A 20264-nucleotide genomic window follows, 5' to 3' on the forward strand; every position below is an offset into this window, starting at 1 on the left:
TATTTCAATGTCTATGGTTTGAATATAATAAAGAATTCTGACTTTTAAAATTAATGGTGATATTACTATGTATGCTAACCATCTCTTGTTTTGACTTCGTAGCATCTACCCCTAACTTCTTTTACCAACGTCAGCCATATTTTTTTTTAATTTTTATTTATTTATGATAGTCACACACAGAGAGAGAAAGAGAGGCAGAGACACAGGCAGAGGGAGAAGCAGGCTCCACGCACCGGGAGCCCGACGTGGGATTCGATCTCGGGTCTCCAGGATCACGCCCTGGGCCAAAGGCAGGCGCCAAACCGCTGCGCCACCCAGGGATCCCCGTCAGCCATATTTTAAGTACAGAATCACTCTTCCCCTCTCACCTTCACATTCTGCCCCAGTGTTTGTCCTATAATCTGGTTCTAGTCGATCCTATCATCAAATACTCCTGGACACACAGCAATTGCTTCAGCATTAGACATGTCAAATGAGCTACACTAGTCAAAGCCAGTGACATTAAGATATCACTTTTTGTTATTTTGATTTTGATTAACTTCATTGAATTTACTGAAAAAGTAAAAATCTGTCCCAAGAGCTGCAGAAGGAAGTAATGTTCCCTTTAGAGGACCCTTCTTGAAAACGAAAACTTACAGAGAGGAAAGAAGAGCAAAGAGACACAGATGGAAAGAATGAGCCCTTATAATACCATTTGAATACCAGACCAAACTATGCCCAAGGAAACTTCTATCTCTATACTTTTTAATTACATGAACCAATAAGAACCACTACCCTTAATTTTTCTGAAAACAATTTACCTTGTAGCTTCTCTCATTAGCAAACAAGAGTTTTGAATTAATCACTATGCCTCTACATTTATCTTGTTCTCTTGCCATATATTGATATCTACCAATTAATTATCAAAATAGCAGTGTGAGGTATGAAGGGCATTGTAGCTTCCATTTGATACAATGGCCACTCTTTGAATAGCTCATTAACATCACAATTAACATTATAAAAAATCTAAAATATTCGATGTATTTGCCTTCGTAGTCAACTGAAATGGTAATAATATAATAGAGACATTAATTAAGTAATCCATAAGTTATTGAATGTGAGATGTGAAAGAGAAAACATAGGAGATTTTATTTTTTTTCTTTTTTTTTAAATAATGAATTTATTTTTTATTGGTGTTCAATTTGCCAACATACAGAATAACACCCAGTGCTCATCCTGTCAAGTGCCCCTTTCAGTGCCCGTCACCGATTCACACATCCCCCCGCCCTCCTCCCCTTTCACCACCCCTAGTTCATTTCCCAGAGTTAGGAGTCTTTATGTTCTGTCTCCCTTTCTGACATTTCCTAGCCATTTCTTCTCCCTTCCCTTCTATTCCCTTTCACTATTATTTATATTCCCCAAATGAATGCGAACATATAATGTTTGTCCTTCTCCGATTGACTCATTGCACTCAGCATAATACCCTCCAGTTTCATCCACGTTGAAGCAAATAGTGGGTATTTGTCATTTCTAATGGCTGAGTAATATTCCATTGTATACATAGACCACATCTTCTTTATCCATTCATCTTTCGATGGGCACCGAGGCTCCTTCCACAGTTTGGCTATTGTGGACATGGCTGCTAGAAACATCGGGGTGCAGGTGTCCCGGCATTTCATTGCATCTGAATCTTTGGGGTAAATCCTCAGCAGTGCAATTGCTGGGTCGTAGGGCAGGTCTATTTTTAACTCTTTGAGGAACCTCCACACAGTTTTCCAGAGTGGCTGCACCAGTTCACATTCCCACCAACAGTGTAAGAGGGTTCCCTTTTCTCCGCATCCTCTCCAACATTTGTGGTTTCCTGCCTTGTTAATTTTCCCCATTCTCACTGGTGTGAGAGGTGGTATCTCATTGTGGTTTTGATTTGGATTTCCCTGATGGCAAGTGATGCAGAGCATTTTCTCATGTGCTTGTTGGCCATGTCTATGTCTTCCTCTGTGAGATTTCTCTTCATGTCCCTTGCCCATTTCATGATTGGATTGTATGCTTCTTTGCTGTTGAGTTTAATAATTTCTTTATAGATCTTGGAAACTAGCCCTTTAGCTGATACGTCATTTGCAAATATCTTCTCCCATTCTGTAGGTTGTCTTTTAGTTTTGTTGACTGTACCCTTGGCTGTGCAAAAGCTTCTTATCTTGATGGTGTCCCAATAGTTCATTTTTGCTTTGGTTTCTTTTGCCTTCGTGGATGTATCTTGCAAGAAGTTACTGAAGCCGAGTTCAAAAAGGGTGTTGCCTGGGTTCTACTCTAGGATTTTGATGGAATCTTGTCTCACATTTAGATCTTTCATCCATTTTGAGTTTATCTTTGGGTATGGTGCAAGAGAGTGGTCTAGTTTCATTCTTCTGCATGTGGATGTCCAATTTTCCCAGCACCATTTATTGAAGAGACTGTCTTTCTTCCAGTGGATCGTCTTTCCTCCTTTGTCGAATATTAGTTGACCATAAAGTTCAGGGTCCATTTCTGGATTCTCTATTCTGTTCCATTGGTCTATGTGTCTGTTTTTGTGCCAGTACCACACTGTCTTGATGACCACAGCTTTGTAGTACAACCTGAAATCTGGCATTGTGATGCCCCCAGATATGGTTTTCTTTTTTAAAATTCCCCCTGGCTATTCGGGGTCTTTCCTGATTCCACACAAATTTTAAAATAATTTGTTCTAACTCTGTGAAGAAAGTCCATGGTATGTTGATAGGGATTGCATTAAACGTGTAAATTGCCCTGGGTAACATTGACATTTTCACAATATTAATTCTGCCAATCCATGAGCATGGAATATTTTTCCATCTCTTTGTGTCTTCCTCAATTTATTTCAGAAGTGTTCTATAGTTTTTAGGGTATAGATCCTTTACCTCTTTGGTTAGGTTTATTCCTAGGTATCTTATGCTTTTGGGTGCAATTGTAAATGGGATTGACTCCTTAATTTCTCTTTCTTCGGTCTCATTGTTAGTGTATAGAAATGCCACTGACTACTGGGCATTGATTTTGTATCCTGCCACGCTGCCAAACTGCTGTATGAGTTCTAGCAATCTTGGGGTGGAGGCTTTTGGGTTTTCTATGTAGAGTATCATGTCATCGGTGAAGAGGGAGAGTTTGACTTCTTCTTTGCCAATTCAAATGCCTTTAATGTCTTTTTGTTGTCTGATTGCTGAGGCTAGGACTTCCAGTACTATGTTGAATAGCAGTGGTGAGAGTGGACATCCCTGTCTTGTTCCTGATCTTAGGGGAAAGGCTCCCAGTGCTTCCCCATTGAGAAGCATATTTGCTGTGGGCTGTTCATAGATGGCTTTTAAGACATAGAGGAATGTTCCCTCTATCCCTCCACTCTGAAGAGTTTTGATCAGGAATGGATGCTGTATTTTGTCAAATGCTTTCTCTGCATCTAATGAGAGGATCATATGGTTCTTGGTTTTTCTCTTGCTGATATGATGAATCACAATGATTGTTTTATGAGTGTTGAACCAGCCTTGTGTCCTTGGAATAAATCCTACTTGGTCATGGTGAATAATTTTCTTAATGTACTATTGTATCCTATTGGCTAATATCTTGTTGAGAATTTTTGCATCCATGTTCATCAGGGATATTCGTCTATAATTCTCCTTTTTGGTGGGGTCTTTGTCTGGTTTTGGAATTAAGCTGATGCTGGCCTCATAGAATGAATTTGGAAGTACTCCATCTCTTTCTATCTTTCCAAACAGCTTTAGTAGAATAGGTATGGTTTCTTCTTTAAACGTTTGATAGAATTCCCCTGGGAAGCCATCTGGCCCTGGACTTTTGTGTCTTGGAAGGTTTTTGATGACTGCTTCAATTTCCTCCCTGGTTATTGGCCTGTTCAGGTTTTTTATTTCTTCCTGTTCCAGTTTAGTTGTTTGTGGTTTTCCAGGAATGCGTCCATTTCTTCTAGATTGCCTAATTTATTGGCATAGAGCTGTTCATAATATGTTTTTAAAATCGTTTGTATTTTTTTGGTGTTGGTAGTGATCTCTCCTTTCTCATTCATGATTTTATTAATTTGAGTCTTCTCTCTCTTCTTTTTAATAAGGCTGGCTAATGGTTTATCTATCTTATTATTCTTTCAAAGAACCAAGTCCTGGTTTTGTTGATCTGTTCCACAGTTCTTCTGGTCTCGATTTCATTGAGTTCTGCTCGAATCTTTATTAACTCTCTTCTTCTGCTGGGTGTAGGATCTATTTGCTGTTTTATCTCTAGCTCCTTTATGTGTAAGGTTAGCTTTTGTATTTGAATTCTTTCCAGTTTTTGGTTGGATGCTGGTATTGCGAAGTATTTCCCCCTCAGGACTGCTTTTGCTGCATTCCAAAGAATTTGAACAGTTGTATCTTCATTCTCATTAGTTTCCATGAATCTTTTTAATTCTTCCTTAATTTCCTAGTTGACTCTTTCATCTTTTAGCAGGATGGTCCTTAACCTCCACGTGTTTGACGTCCTTCCAAAGATCTTGTTGTGATTTAGTTCTAATTTCAAAGCATTATGGTCTGAGAATATCCAGGGGACGATCCCAATCTTTTGGTATCGGTTCAGACCCGATTTGTGACCCAGTATGTGGTCTATTCTGGAGAAAGTTCCATGTACACTTGAGAAGAATGTGTATTCAGTTGAGTTTGGATGTAAAGTTCTGTAGATACCTGTGAAATCCATCTGGTCCAGTGTATCATTTAAAGCTCTCGTTTCTTTGGAGATGTTGTGCTTAAAAGACCTATCGAGTGTAGAAAACGCTAGATTGAAGTCACCAAGTATAAGTGTATTATTATCTAAGTATACCTTAACTTTGGTTATTAATTGATATATTTGGCAGCTCCCACATTCAGGGCATATATATTGAGGATTGTCAAGTCCTCCTGTTGGATAGATCCTTTAAGTATGAAATAGTGTCCCTCTTCATCTCTCACTACAGTCTTCGGGGTAAATTTTAGTTTATCTGATATAAGGATGGCTACCCCTGCTTTCTTTTGAGGACCATTTGAATGGTCAATGGTTCTCCAACCTTTTATTTTCAGGCTGTAGGTGTCCTTCTGTCTAAAATGAGTCTCTTGTAGACAGCAAATAGATGGGTCCTGCCTTTTTATCCAGTCTGAGGCCCTGCGCCTTTTGATGGGGTCATTAAGTCTGTTCACGTTCAGAGTTACTATTGAAAGATATGAGTTTAGTGTCATCATGATATCTATTCAGTCCTTGTTTTTTGTGGATTGATCCATTGGACTCCTTCTTAAAGGAGAATTTTTAAGAGTCCTCCTTAAAATGTCTTGGAGAGCTGGTTTGGAGGTCACATATTCTTTCAGTTTCTGCCTGTCTTGGAAGCTCTTTATCTCTCCTTCCATTCTGAATGAGAGCCTTGCTGGATAAAGTATTCTTGGTTGAATGTTTTTCTCATTTAGGACCCTGAATATATCCTGCCAGCCCTTTCTGGCCTGCCAGGTCTCTGTGGAGAGGTCTGCTGTTACCCTAATACTCCTCCCCATAAAAGTCAGGGATTTCTTGTCTCTTGTTGCTTTCAGGATATTCTCTTTATCTTTGGAGTTTCCAAGCTTGATTATTAAATGTCGAGGTGTTGAACGGTTTTTATTGATTTTAGGGGGGATCTCTCTATCTCCTGGATCTGAATGCCTTTTTCCCTTCCCAGATTAGGAAAGTTTTCAGCTATGATTTGTTCAAATACATATTGTGGCCCTCTGGCCTTTTCGGCACCCTCGGGAACAGCAATTAAACGTACATTTTTCTTCCTCAGGCTGTCATTTATTTCCCTTAATCTATCCTCATGGTCTTCTAATTGTTTGTCTGTTTTTTACTCAGTATCCCTCTTTGCCATCAACTTGTCTTCTATGCCTCTCACTCGTTCTTCCACCTCATTAACCCTCATCGTTAGGACTTCTAGTTTGGATTGCATCTCATTCAATTGATTTTTAATTTCTGCCTTGTTAGATCTAAATTCTGCAGTTATGAAGTCTCTTGAGTCCTTTATGCTTTTTTCTAGAGCCAACAGTAGCTTTATAATAGTGCTTCTGAATTGGCTTTCTGACATTGAATTGTAATCCAGATTTTGTAAGTCTGTGGGAGAGAGGACTGTTTCTGATTCTTTCTTTTGAGGTGAGGATTTCCTTCTAGTCATTTTGCTCAGTGCAGAGTGGCCAAAAATAAGTTGTATTGGGAAAAGGAGAAAAAGAGAGGAGAGAAAGAAGGAAAGAAAAGAGAAAAGAAAAAGGGAAGAAAAAAGGGAGAAAAAAGAAAAGAAAAAAAGAGAAAGAGAAAGAGAAAGAGAAAGAGAAAGAGAAAGAGAAAGAGAAAGAGAAAGAGAAAGAGAAAGAAAGGGGAAAAAAGGGTGGGGGAAGCAAACAGAAATCAAAAAGAAAAAACAACAACAACAACAACAACAACGTCTTCTGATTCTGTATACTGTAAGTCCCTTGACTTCCCCTGGAACTGGTCCGTCTAGCTGGTCTTCTGGGGGAGGGGCCTGTTGTGCTGATTTTCAGGTGTTAGCACATGGGGGAGCTGCTCTGCCCCCTGCCTGGTGCAGGGCTCAGTGGGGGTTGTTTACCCGGTGAGGCCCCAGGAGGAACAATTGCAGTGGCGGCGGCCAGCTCTGGAGCCCTGGAGTCAGCTCCCGCAGTAACTAGGGAGCTCTCAGTCTGCAGGGGCCTGGATGCTCCGGGGACAGGGTCTCCAATCTGCTCAGCTCGGGGCAGGAGCGCCCTTGCTGTCCTGGGCACTCCCGGCCTCTGCCTGTCCCGGGGGAGGCCGGATCCTGGGCTGTGTCCCGGCGCCCTGTGCTCCAGGGCCTGTGCTGTTGGATTCGTGCTCCCGCCCCGCAGCCCCCTCCGCGGAGCCGCAGCCCGAGCCCCTCCGAGCTGCTCTGGGCCTGGCCGTGTGCGCTGCAGCCCTTAGGGAGCTCGGCGCACTCTCCCGGGGCGCAGGTGTCTGTTAGTGTCCCAGGGAGCCCGAGGGCATCCCCGCCCTCCTGGGATCCTGCTCTAACTCCCTGCGAGGCCTTTCCGCCCGTGGAGATTGGTGAAGCTCCTGCTTCTCCGGGACGGGGCTCTCCTGTCCTGGGGGCACCCCCTTGGAGGCCTTTTCTTTATTTCTCACCCCCCACCTTCCTACCTTGATAGAAGCGTGAACTCTTCTGACTGTAGCATTCCAGCTGTTCTCTCTTTAAATCTCAGGCTGAATTCGTAGATTTTCAGGATGATTTGAGGGTTATCTAGGTAATTTGGTGGGGACAGGTGACTTGGGGTCCCTACTCTTCTGCCATCTTGCCCCTCCTCTCAGGAGATTTTAAAGAAAAGAAAAACAGGGGCACCTGGGTGGATCAGTCAGTTAAGTGTCTGCCTTTGGCTTAGGTCATAATCCTGCAGTCCAGGGATCAACCCCCACATCAGGCTCCCTGTTCAGTAGTGAGCCTGCTTTTGTCTCTCCTTCTGCCTGTCTCCCTCCTCATGCTATCTCTCTTGCTCACTCTCTCTCTCTCTCAAATAAATAAATATTTTTTTTTAAAAGAAGAGAAAAACAATGGTAGCTTTACATAAACATAGATGTCAGAAGAATCAATGTTTAAGGAGGCTACAGGAATCATTAATTTGGTTTTAGGCATACTTAACCTAAGATTCCAGTAGGATACTTAGACAAGTCAGGTCAGCAACTCTAAAATATTAGACTTGCACTCAGAAAAGCCTTAAAAAGATTAAAAAGAATATATATTCTTCTTTTTCTTTAATATATAAGTATATATATATATATATATATATATATATATATATATATATATCTGTAAGTCATTGGTAATATTGATAATTGAAGCTATGGGAGGCACAACATAACTAATACTTCTGTGGATTTTTAGATTTTGGGTCCTTTACCAGTATCACTTCACTTAATACAATGACTATAAAAGGATGGTGATATCACCTCAATTAGCAGATGAAAAAAAGAAAGCACTAAGTGTTTAAGTAAAAGGTCTCCAATTTCCATACACACACACACACACACACACACACACAGAGAGACATATAGTAGCAGAATTAAGATTCTAACCAAGATCTCTCTGACTGAAATATAATAATAATAATAATAATAATAATAATAATAATAATAATAAAACCTATATGAATAAATGAATGATATTGTTAAGGGAGAATGTTTGATAAGAAAGTAGATTCAATACAGAGGAATATCAGAGTGGATGTAGGGTAACAGAAAAAAAAGAGGGGGAGCCAGGTAATAGTTTGCTTTAATATACATCTCAGAAAAAAAAATAAATAATATACATCTCAGAATACAGAAGAATGAATATTTATGAAGTAGCTAAAGACTGAAAAATGGTATTTTTGTGGAAGAAAATAATACTATTCCCAGTTTTAAGCAGAAACACTAAAAGATAATTAAAAGAATTTAAGATCCTATTTATAAATATATAGGTAACTTATGTAACCTCATATAGGTTACAGAAAATGCACTGAGTTTTCTAATGTAATTCAACTGACATATACAAGATGTAATTTTCCTATTAGACAAAAAACTTGGAACCTAAAAATTAGACTATATTAAGAGCAGCTAAATTGTTTTCACTTTTAAATTGTATTAAAACTGAATTACAATCATTACTTTCTAAATTAGTTAATATCTCTTTTCTCTATAATGAGAATATTAATACTTGCAATCTTCATGCTATCAAATACATATATGGCTTCATTTTAATTCAACATTATTGATTGTAACATTAAGGGATTTTCTAATTGATTTCACAAAGAGTATCAGATACTATCCAGAGTTCCAGGAAACTATCCTCAGGAGCTTATCCAGGAGAAATACCTCAGGATCAAACAAGTATGAAACAGTGTAAACCAATGGGGAAAAAATAGTAGGTGCTTCAAGGTAGGTACTACCTGTCTCATACGGTGGTCAGCAAGAAATCCATGGCAACACCATACATCACATAGTCTCCAATCTGAGACTTCAGAGTGAGAATGGCATGAGTTTCACTGGAAAATAACAGTAAACTTTCCCTTTTCATTTATGTAATGCATATCTAGAAATATCCTAATTCATCTGATATTTCAGGTTCATGTAGCTTACATTTGTTACCAGGAATTTAATTCTTTGTAAGAAAAAAATATATATCATTTATTCGACATAAGATCAAATCTAAATTTAAGTGAAACTTGATCTGTTTAAATAGCAAAATATATAGAAACAGTGACTAATGTAAAGTTCTAATTTCAAGTAATTTACTTAAAATAGTTAAAATAACAACTTTCATTTCTTATAAGATACAAACCAACTTTAAGTTAAGAAGCTTATATTAAAAACTGGTCATATTTTAGACAATTAAAGCCAATGACTACAAAAAAGCCATCTAAGAACAGTGTACCCACAATCACAGTGTTAAATAAAGTGCTTCATGTCCCTAAGATAAGGTAATAGAATGAAACTTGAAGGGTTTATAGTTCAAACACATGAAGGTAGAGGATGCAGAAGCTATTCATTGAGACAGGAAAGGGTAGACTGATTTTTAAAATATTGTACAAAGTTATTTCTGACCTTTCAATATACTAGTATTAATATATGTATTATAAATCATAATATCTGAGCAATCCAAGTCTCATCAGTTATCTAATTAGTTTTACAAAGCTCTGAAAAAATAAACAAATAACTTACTGTTTAGAAGATTCAGGAAATTTTAGTTCTTCTCTTTTCTTCTTTTCTATTGTTGGTTCCATAGGAGTGAGAACCACAGCAGCACACGATACTACAGAGTGGTATGAATCCTCCCGGCAAACTGTTTTATTAAAAAAATTAATTGTAAATGTCAAAATTATTTATTGACTATTCTCACTTTCCCTTTTCCTCTTTTTTAAAAATTTTCAGTCAAATGAAAGAGATAATTCAACTAAAACATTAATTATCATAATTATCACCAAATTATCCTGAATTATCATTTTCCACTCTTGTCTTTCCCCTAGCTAGCTGAATGACCCTAGGCAATTTTTCTTTTTTTTTTCAAGCTGCACAGTGGAAAAGGTATTGCCAATGCTAATAGTCCATCATTTAAAAAAAGCTTTTCATTAAAGAATAAGTGCATGAATCATATATAATTAAATGAACCCTGGCAAAATGAACACACCTGTTTAAGCAGCAGCATCATCAATAAGCATTACGAGCACCCTAAAATTCCCTGCAGTTCCTCTTCTCAATCACTGCTGTAGCCTATTACTGGAATAACCATAGATTAGGTTGGCCTATCTCTGACTTTTGTATGAAGGAAATCACACTCTTATGTATGTGCACTGTTTTTATGTATGGCTTATTTCATTCAATATACATTTGTAAGACTCACTCATGTGCAAAAGCACTTTGTTCACTCACAGAGCTGTGCGGCAGGCCACTGAATGAATATGCTACAATATATTTATACGTTTTATTGGTAATGGACATTTAGACTGCTCTGGTCTGAGGCTATTTTGAAGTGTCTATAAATATACATGCACTTCTTTTTTTCCTTTGGTGCACCAATAAATTTGCATTGAAAAATATCTAGGAATTGCTATTAAGATGTGTCCAAATGTTTCACCTTCAGCTGGAGTAGATACTGCTAAACAGTTTTCTCAACTTATTGCATTAGTTTTCATTCCCCAAAACAAGAGTTTCAGTGCTGCACATCTATATCAACACTCATGTTTGGCTGGTTTTAAATTTCTAATATTGCACCAATTCTTTATTGCTGTATACAAATTTTAACACAAATTTAACAGTTTAAACAGCACCCCATTTGTCACTTCATAGTTCTGTACGTAATAAGTCTACGAGCTCAGTTGAGTTCTCTGATTAGGATCACACAAGGCCAGGTTCGCAGCCAGGCCATGCTTTTACCTACAGTATCTGGGGGAAGAATCCACTTTTGATTTTATTGAGGTTGTTAGCAAAATTTACTTTCTTGGAGTAGTAGTAATCATTTCTCCTTTTCCTTGCTGGCTATTGGTCAGTGACTACTCTGAGCTACTAGAAGTTCCTCACAGGTTGGTGGCCAAGGGCCTGTTTATCCCAGCAATGAAGAACATCCTTCACAGTGAAACCCTCTCATGCTTCAAATTTTTTTCTCACACTCTGATATCTTTGGCTGCTAATAACTGGGGGAAACAAAAAATCTCTGCTTTTAAAGGATTCATGAAATTAGGTTAGGCCCATACAGATGATCTCCTTTTTGATCAGCTCAAAGTCAACTGATTAGTAATCTTAACTACATCTACAAAGTCCCTTTTGCCATGAAACATAACATAATTACAGTAGTGATGTTCCATCTCCCCAGTGGAAAAAATTATACAAGGTTTAGATTCATGTGTCAGCTTAGAATTCTGCCTACCACAGCTATTCCTATAAGCATACAGTGGCATCACACTGGAGCTTTAATTTGATTTACTGATAACTAATAAAATAATTGTAAATTGTTAATTTACATGATTCTGATAAGCACAGATTTTAGTTACAAGGTTCAGTTAAATAACACCAGGAACTCCCCAAAATATGATTCATATTTCAGTCTGCATAGCACATCTACCATGTGTAACTGTATAAATTACAAACTTCTCTAGTAGCCCTTCAATCCACAAATCACTACACAAAATAAGAAATGTGGATCATGATTATTAGTGACTCACACACATTGCTTCTTTCAAAGTCTATCAGTGACCGATCACCATGCATCTGCTACTCAGATTAAGCAAAGACCTCAAAGTATATAGTTACATTGCTCCCTTGTTTCTCAGTGATAAACTCATATGACACTTACAAAAATGGAATCTCTATGGAAGGAATTTGACAGTGAAAATGAAAATTAGCAAATAAATGAACACTGCTAGCAATGTAAGTGATATTTGGTTTGATTATAAATGAAAGGTCAGTAATTGCTACCTAAGTGCTCATTTCAAGAACTAGGAGGTGAACAATAAATTAACCCCCTCCCCAATACAGAAAAAGAAAACACTAAAGGTGATAGCCATATTAATGAAAGAGAAGGCAAAAATACAATTAAGGTCATGCAAGTCATCCAAGAAGCATGGGACTGTGATATCAAAGGGAAAGAAGCATAAGAAAAGACCTCATGGTTCTTCATGTTTTCCCTAAAAATATTTGCTAAATTACTAATCTGCTCAAGGCTGCAGTCTGAGATATAAAACAGATGACCACTAGAAGCAGAGCTGAATTTAAAGCAATCATGTGGCACTCAAGAGACAAACATTAGTGTCTAGTATGTGTCAAAGGGAGGGAGGGATCTGGTTTCTTCTTTGTCTCTCCAATGCCATCAAACAGATTTTTGTTTCTTCTTCTTTTTGTTTTATTTAATTTTATCTACTTATTCTTGGCATGAACTTTGTTTGAGTCTCTATCAAACAAATCCATCATAGTTGGGAGGAAAAAACTCTATTATATTTTAAATTTCTACTGTTGCCTTAAGTGCTGCTAGTGAAGAAACAGACTAAGAATTATATTATTATTTCATTCCTCTGGGATACCACTCATATATTCAACAAATATTTAGTAAACTAACTGATATGTTCCAAGAAATATGTTTAACAGTAGTATTCTACTGTGGGCAAGAAAGAAATAGCCCCCTCCTCTCCAGTTTTTAGTAAAGCTTCAATTTCTTCTTTTAGAAATATTTCTCAAGTGATAGAGCTGTAAGCTTCCTACCAGATTAAGTAAAAGCATTTATCTAGATCTCTATGAGGAGAAATAAGGTTATCTTTATTTTTTATAGGTTTATTTTTTTAAATTTTTATTTATTTATGATAGTCAGAGAGAGAGAGAGAGAGAGAGAGAGGCAGAGACATAGGCAGAGGGAGAAGCAGGCTCCATGCACCGGGAGCCCAACATGCGATTCGATCCCGGGTCTCCAGGATTGCACCCTGGGCCAAAGGCAGGCGCCAAACCGCTGCGCCACCCAGGGATCCCTAAGGTTATTTTTAAAAAGGGAAAGAGAGAAGTGAGCAGGAAAAAAGCTGTAGGTGAACAAGAAAACAATTTCAAAAATAGGGAGCATTTGTTTACTGAGGGTAATATTAGTATCAATGCTTAATTTTTATTATCTAAAGGATAGAACAAGTGGCATTGCTCTCAAAGATACTAATGTTAAAAAACAAAGGATAACTAACTCAATACAAAATAAGCTTCATTAATTTTTACATAATGAAAGTAATAATCAATACACCGATCTAAAGATACATGGTAAGGAGCTCCATGTAAATGACAGAACTCTTACATTTAGCTGCCATTAAATTACACTCAAGTTTTAATACTTTAAATTTTATTTACCACAAAATACAATAATTAGTGTAATAAGTGCAAGTTAGGCAAATAAGTAGAGAAATTTTAACTTCAAAAGAAGTGAATGGAGAAAATATTTGTAAATGATATATCCAGTAAGGGGTTAGTATCCAAAATATGTAAAGAATTTATACAACTCAATGCCAAAAAAGCAATCCAGTTTATTTATTTATTCATGAGAGAGACACACACACACACAGAGAGAGAGAGAGAGGCAGAGTCACAGGCAGAGTGAGAAGCAGGTTCCATGCAGGGAGCCTGATGTGGGACTCTATCCCGGGACTCGCAAATGAGCAGAGGAACTGAAAAGACATTTTTCCATAGAAGACATACCAGATGACCAAAAGACATATGAAAAGATGTTCAACATCACTAATTATCAGGGATATCACCCAAACCAATCAGAATCACTACTATCAAAAAGACAAGAAATAACAAGTGTTAGTGAGGATGTGGAGAAAAGGGAACCCTCATGCACTGTTGGTGGAAACATAAATTGGTACAACCACTGTGGAAAACAGTATAGCGATTCCCAAAAAAAATATCAAAACTAAAATACTATATGATCCAACAATTCTACTACTGGGTAATCAAAGCAAAAGAAATAATCCAAAAAGATATATGCACACCTATTGCAGCAAAATTTATTTTTAAACATTTACTTATTTTAGAGACAGAGAGTGCACAAGTAGGGGCAGCAATAGGAGAAGGACAAAAAGAATCCTAAGCAGACTCCCAGCTGAGCAGGGAGCCTGACATGGGACTGGACCTCATGACCCAGAGATCATGACCTGAGTCAAAATGAAGAGTTGGACACTTAACTGACTGAGCCACCTAATTGCCCTGCAGCATTATTTATGGTAGCCAAGATATTGAATCAACACAAGTATCAATCATTAGATAAATGGAGAAAAAAAGATGTGAAATATGCACACATATACACACATACACACACACTTGCACATACAGTGGTATGCTTCTCAGCTATAAAATGATGAGATTTTGCCATGTGGGACAACATAGATGGAATTATGATTTAATCAGATTATTATGCTAAACGAAATAAGTTAAAGATAAAAAACATATGATTTCACTTATATCTGGAATCTAACCAAACAAACAAGCAAAAACAAAAAGAACAAACAAGAAGTAAAACAGACTCAAAAATACAGAGAACTGGTGGTTGCCAAAGGGTAAGTGGGTGGGAGATGGGCAAAATAGGTAAAAAAGATGAAGAAGTACAAACTTCCAATTATAAAATAAATAAGTGGTGGGGATGAAAAGTACAGCAGAGGGAATATGGTTAATAATATGATAAAGTTATATGGTGAAATACATCGTATGGATAATGTGTGGTGATCACTGAGTAATGTATAGAATTGAAGAATCATTATGTTACATGCCTGAAACTAATATAATATTGTATGTCAATTATTTTTCAATATTTTTAAAATCAGCTAAGGTCTAAAAAAAGTGAATGGAATAATAAAAGGGAAGTACAGATTTTTCAAAACAATGAATACACCTTGGCTATCCTTCATTCTGAGGTAGAAAGAAAAGAAATAAACCTTAGCAACAAGTCACTGAGAAGAGAATTTCTGGGAATCAATATGTAATGGATATTTATGTGATCATTACAAAACAAAATATATTCTTCCATACTAAAGTCCATACTAAAAAGTAAATCAGAAACATATCACAATGGTCATGATCATGAGGTGAACTACTCTGTATAATGAGTTAGTATGTAAGTTGTTGGATATTATTTCCATATTTTACCATGTCACAAATGCATAAATTAATTTTGAAGAATGATATGATTATAACTGACCAAAGGAGAAAACATTATATTTGCCATTAAAATAAACCTAATGATATAGATTAAAAGGAAATTTCAAGTTTAAAAAAAATTCTCCAAAGTTAGTGGGGTTTAAACATTTGTCTTTCAAGGAAAAATTATAATTTTTTGTTGCCCTAGAACATTTTACAAAAGAATATGGATGTCAGGGGAAATGAGGAAATCTATACTTTAAAATGACATTTATTTAATAGCCCTGACAAAACACTTTACAAATTCCTAGTTAGTTCACAAAAACTTCAAATATTTCTGACACAAATGTTACATTATTGGTAGATTTTGAAAGCAAATTACACTATAAGATTAATGGAAATAAAGTGAGAATCATAATTGTTTGCCAATGTAAGTTTTTACCATACTTCTTCATTAATAAGGCAACAAATACCTTTTTAAACATGTTAGAAAAACAAAAACACAATGCACACTTTTCATAGGACAGTATCGTTCTTGTTTGTTCACATTTGAAAGATTAATTAGAAAAATTTTTAAAAAGTTAGATCATTTAATATGGTTTGGTAATTATATTGAACTTTGTGAAATAAAAATGCAACCTCTTCTCATTATCAACGCAGATTGCTTATATACTACACCATACTAAAGGCGAATATAAAAAATTAAAATTTGGGTTATATGACAACAGACAATTCCACCTTCTTCTTTATCCAATAAAGTATTTACTAAACTTTCTACAGTGTTACTTTTCTTACTTTTATAAAGAGAAAAAATAAAACATAGTCATAAAAACAGAGTAGATAAACAGATGTGTGGTCAAAACAATGGGATTTTTTGTAATTCCTTCAGGCAAACAATATTTATGATTTAATCAGATTAAATTAAATTATATTTTCTGAATGCTTCTCTTTTCCCTAAAGGAAAAACAAAAATCACTTTTTCAGAAGGTATTGTAAGTGACTGATTCAGTAAATTGTTCTCAAATTTTTAAACGGATCATTCTCATTTCATGGATTCCCTTCAAATTAACGCATTTTCATACTACTAGGGGCTTTTAATTTTTAATCTAAGTGATTAAACTACCAAGGCAAGTTTAGATACTATAAAATTGTAGGAATCCTGGTTTGAGGTAAGAATGATTTCTGTACTTTCCAAATTGCATCAAAAGCAAATGGTTCACTATTCAGACTGAACTCTCATGACAGGAATAACTGGCTTTACAAGAAAGCAGAGAGTGAAACAAAGCTCCAGTTTTGATTGCTCACATTATGTAACTGTACTCATAGAGTTTTAATCATGTATGGAAAAATTATTCACTTCTAAATTTTAAAAAAAGTTAAATTTATGGAACAGATAATTATTTCATAATACAACTTAAAAGAGGCACCTGGATGGTTCAATGATTGAGCATCTGCCATTGGCTTGTGATCCTGGGGACCTGGGATCTAGTTCCTCATCAGGCTCCCCACATAGATCCTGCTTTTGCCTATGTCTCTGCCTCTCTCTCTGTGTATAAAATATTTAATAATAATACAACTTTAAAAATATGAGCTATGTCAAGGCATCACATATTCAAGTAAGTTTCCAGCATCCATGAGTTCAAAAATCCATGTATTTGCCACTCTAACTTCCAACCAACGATGCAGATAATAATTTGAGCCACCAACCTATAAATTCATATGCAAAATTTGTTCTTCTGTGAAAAGAATCTTTGTTTAATTGTATTGCATGAACCGCAGAGAATTCCATCATTAGCTTCTGTTACTTGGAACTGTCAGCCAGCCTGACTGAAAATTTAAGTCCCATTTCTTTCTAGACAGATGGGCTCTTTTTGTCAAGATTAGGGTCACTAATAGGGACATTCTGAAAGGGTTTCACAGAAAACTGTTGGAACTGCATGTAGAAACAGTCAGTTGTCACAACCATCAGTTAATAAAAACATTGACTCGGGTGCAGCCCCAGTGGCTCAGCGGTTTAGCGCCGCCTTCAGCCCAGGGCGTGATCCTGGAGACCTGGGATCGAATCCTGCATCAGGCTCCCTGCATAGAGCCTGCTTCTCCCTCTCTCTGCCTGTGTCTCTCTCGTGTGTGTGTGTGTGTGTGTGTGTGTGTGTGTCTCCTGAATAAATAAGTAAAATCTAAATAAATAAATACATACATACATACATACATAAATAAATAAATAAATAAATAAATAAATAAATAATAAATGACTCGGACATAAGAAGCTGACGTTTGATTATGGGTTATACACATAGAAGTAGTTTTAGAATAAGGGAAGGTGTTTGAAAGTCACAAGAACTACTTAAGCTTAGATTTGGTTCTAAACACTACTCTCATTTATTCCCAGGTAGTTACAAGTACATGGACACCCAAAAGGATCAAAATTACTGGGACCTCTGCATCAGGCATCTGCAAATCTTGTGGCAGAGTGGAAATCATTTCTAGGTTTAAAATTGGGTAGTCTCACTTGGTCATGTAACTTTTTACTATACCACAGAAAATAAGCTATTATATGAAATGATCTCCATTATTAACTGTATTTTACAAAATGTTTCTTTCAGACTTCTAATAAACTGAGGTGCAAGACCTAAATATTGAATTTGTGTTACTTTTTCCCTGGTTTGATATATCAAAATTATTCCATTTAATTACTGAACTTCTATCTTTGTTTGGTTTTTTTAATTTTAAAAAATCAATTTTAAAACACTAGGAAAGCAACACATTTTTAAATGTTTCCCAAAACACCAAAGATTTGTTAAGAGAGACAGTTTTGTTCAAAATTAGAACATAGGGATCCCTGGATGGCGCAGCGGTTTGGCGCCTGCCTTTGGCCCAGGGCGCGGTCCTGGAGACCCGGGATCGAATCCCACGTCGGGCTCCCGGTGCATGGAGCCTGCTTCTCCCTCTGCCTGTGTCTCTGCCTCTCTCTCTCTCTCTCTCTGTGACTATCATAAATAAATAAAAATTAAAAAAAAAACAAAATTAGAACATAAAAATTACTGAATATGTCTACAGCATAATTAACTTGTAAGCATCACGCATAACTATGTTTGAAGTCACTGCTCCAATTCACCAGAATAATTTACTACCAATGAGCAAATTGTAAGTGTAAAAGAAAGAATTTGTTTTTCACTTTCCCCTTTCCTGTCAGGACAGCCAGCATCCATGTATTTACCACAGAACAACTCAATGATAAAGCTTAACCTCATAAAAGAGTAATATTTACTTAACAAATGTTTAAATATAATTACGTAGTAGGCATAATTTTCTGTCCTAACTATGCACTTATAGTGACAGTATCATCCTTACTTCTCAGAAAAATTCTATAGGGTAAGTACTATTATTATCCCTATTTTACAGGGTTCAAGGTCAGGCAGCTTGGAGTAGCAAAGCTAGAATTTAATCAATTTGCCTGTACCCACGCTACTGACAATACATCTTGTTGACCCTTACTTAAATATAATGTATCAAGTGTTCTGAAGAGCAAGAGTTTATCTTTTTCAATTATACTTCTCTTCAATAATATTCCTAATATAAAAATTCTTTATCCTAAGAAAACTGTGTAATCATTAGGCAATTTGCCTCAGAACATAGCACAGCTTTGACTCATACAATGTTTGGAGTTGCACGCTCTGTACCTCAAAATTTACTAAGACTACTTTCTGATGACTCCTCAGAATGAGTGTCAAGTGTCAGAATGAAACCCATACATTCACACATTTATCTCTGGCAAAAGAAGATATATAATTTAGGAAAATATTATTTTTTCAAATTTATTTGGAATCAATTGCTGTTGATATTTCTTGCCCAGCACTGTTACAGGTCCTTGAGATATATCAATGAATATAAATGACAAAAATACATATTTTTGTGGAATGTATACATTCCAACGGAATAGATTCTCAAACCAACTTTACTTTTCTTCATAGTTTTTCTCATCACTAAAATATGAATAATAATAATATCTTCTTGGGCTGTTATGAGGATTAAATGAATTATTGCATGTAAAATGTTAATGATAACCCTGGAATAAAGGTAAGAAGTTTTAAAATGTTAGCTAATATTATTTATAACCATTTTTTATATTTTTGATACATCCAATTCCAGTTATTCAATCAAACACTAATCTGAATGTGCTGTGAACATACTTTGTAGATATGATTACATTCTATTACAGTTGACTTTAAGTAAGGGAGACTGTTGTATATCATCTGGTTGGGCCTGATTCAATCAGTTGAAAGCCTTAAAAGTAGTTGAGGCTTCTTAATGAAGACAAAAGGCTGCCCATGTCAAAGTCCCAGCCTGCCTTTCCTTCCTAGTCAGTCCTCACAATAACATAAAGTCTCCCTGGTTGATAAATATACCAGTCTGTTGGTGAGGATGGAGAGAAAGGGGAACTCTCTTACACTGTTGGGAATGCAAATTGGTGCAGCCACTGTGGAGAACAGTAGAGAGGTTCCTCAAAACGTTAAAAATAGAATAGCAGTAACTTCACTGCTAGATATTTACCCAAAGGATACAAAACTGCTGATTTGAAAGGACATATGCACCCCAATGTTTATAGTAGCATTATCAACAGTAGCCAAATTATGGAAAGAGCCTAAATGTGTAGAATGGAATCTTGTCATTTGCAACCACATGGATGGACCTAGAGGGTATAATGTTAAGCAAAATAAGTCAAAGAAAGACAGATAACATATACCAAATACCATATAATTTCACTCATATGTGGAATTTAAGAAAAAAAAAAACAGATGAACATAAGGGGGAAAAAAAGAGAGAGACAAACCATAAAACAGACTCTTAATTGTAGAGAACAATCTGAGAGTTGCTGGAGGAGAGGTGAGCAGGGGGATGGGCTGAATAAGTGATGGATACTAAGGAGTGCACTTGTTGTGATGAGCGCTGAGTGTTGTACATAAGTGATGAATCAATAATTCTACTCCTGGAACTAATATATGCTGCATATTAATTAAATGGAAGTTAGTTACATAGAAAAACTTGAAAGTAGGGATGCCTGGGTGGCTCAGCGGTTGAGTTTCTGCCTTTGGCTCAGGGCATGATCCCAGGGTCCTGGCATC

The 20264-nt window shown here is 36.5% G+C and overlaps 1 protein-coding gene across 3 annotated transcripts in view; it reads right to left on the reverse strand.

Annotated features, from left to right (window-relative positions):
• The window catches only part of CCSER1 (coiled-coil serine rich protein 1), a 756597-nt gene that overhangs the window by 418288 nt on the left and 318045 nt on the right, over positions 1–20264 (reverse strand). For all 3 annotated transcript variants that reach the window (XM_055313237.1, XM_055313238.1, XM_055313239.1), the window contains exon 5: positions 9709–9829. In XM_055313237.1, the coding sequence (XP_055169212.1) occupies positions 9709–9829 (121 nt within the window). The remainder of the gene's footprint in view (positions 1–9708; positions 9830–20264) is intronic.

Source organism: Nyctereutes procyonoides, unplaced genomic scaffold, assembly GCF_905146905.1.
Source record: "Nyctereutes procyonoides isolate TBG_1078 unplaced genomic scaffold, NYPRO_anot_genome, whole genome shotgun sequence".
Lineage (NCBI taxonomy): Eukaryota > Metazoa > Chordata > Mammalia > Carnivora > Canidae > Nyctereutes > Nyctereutes procyonoides.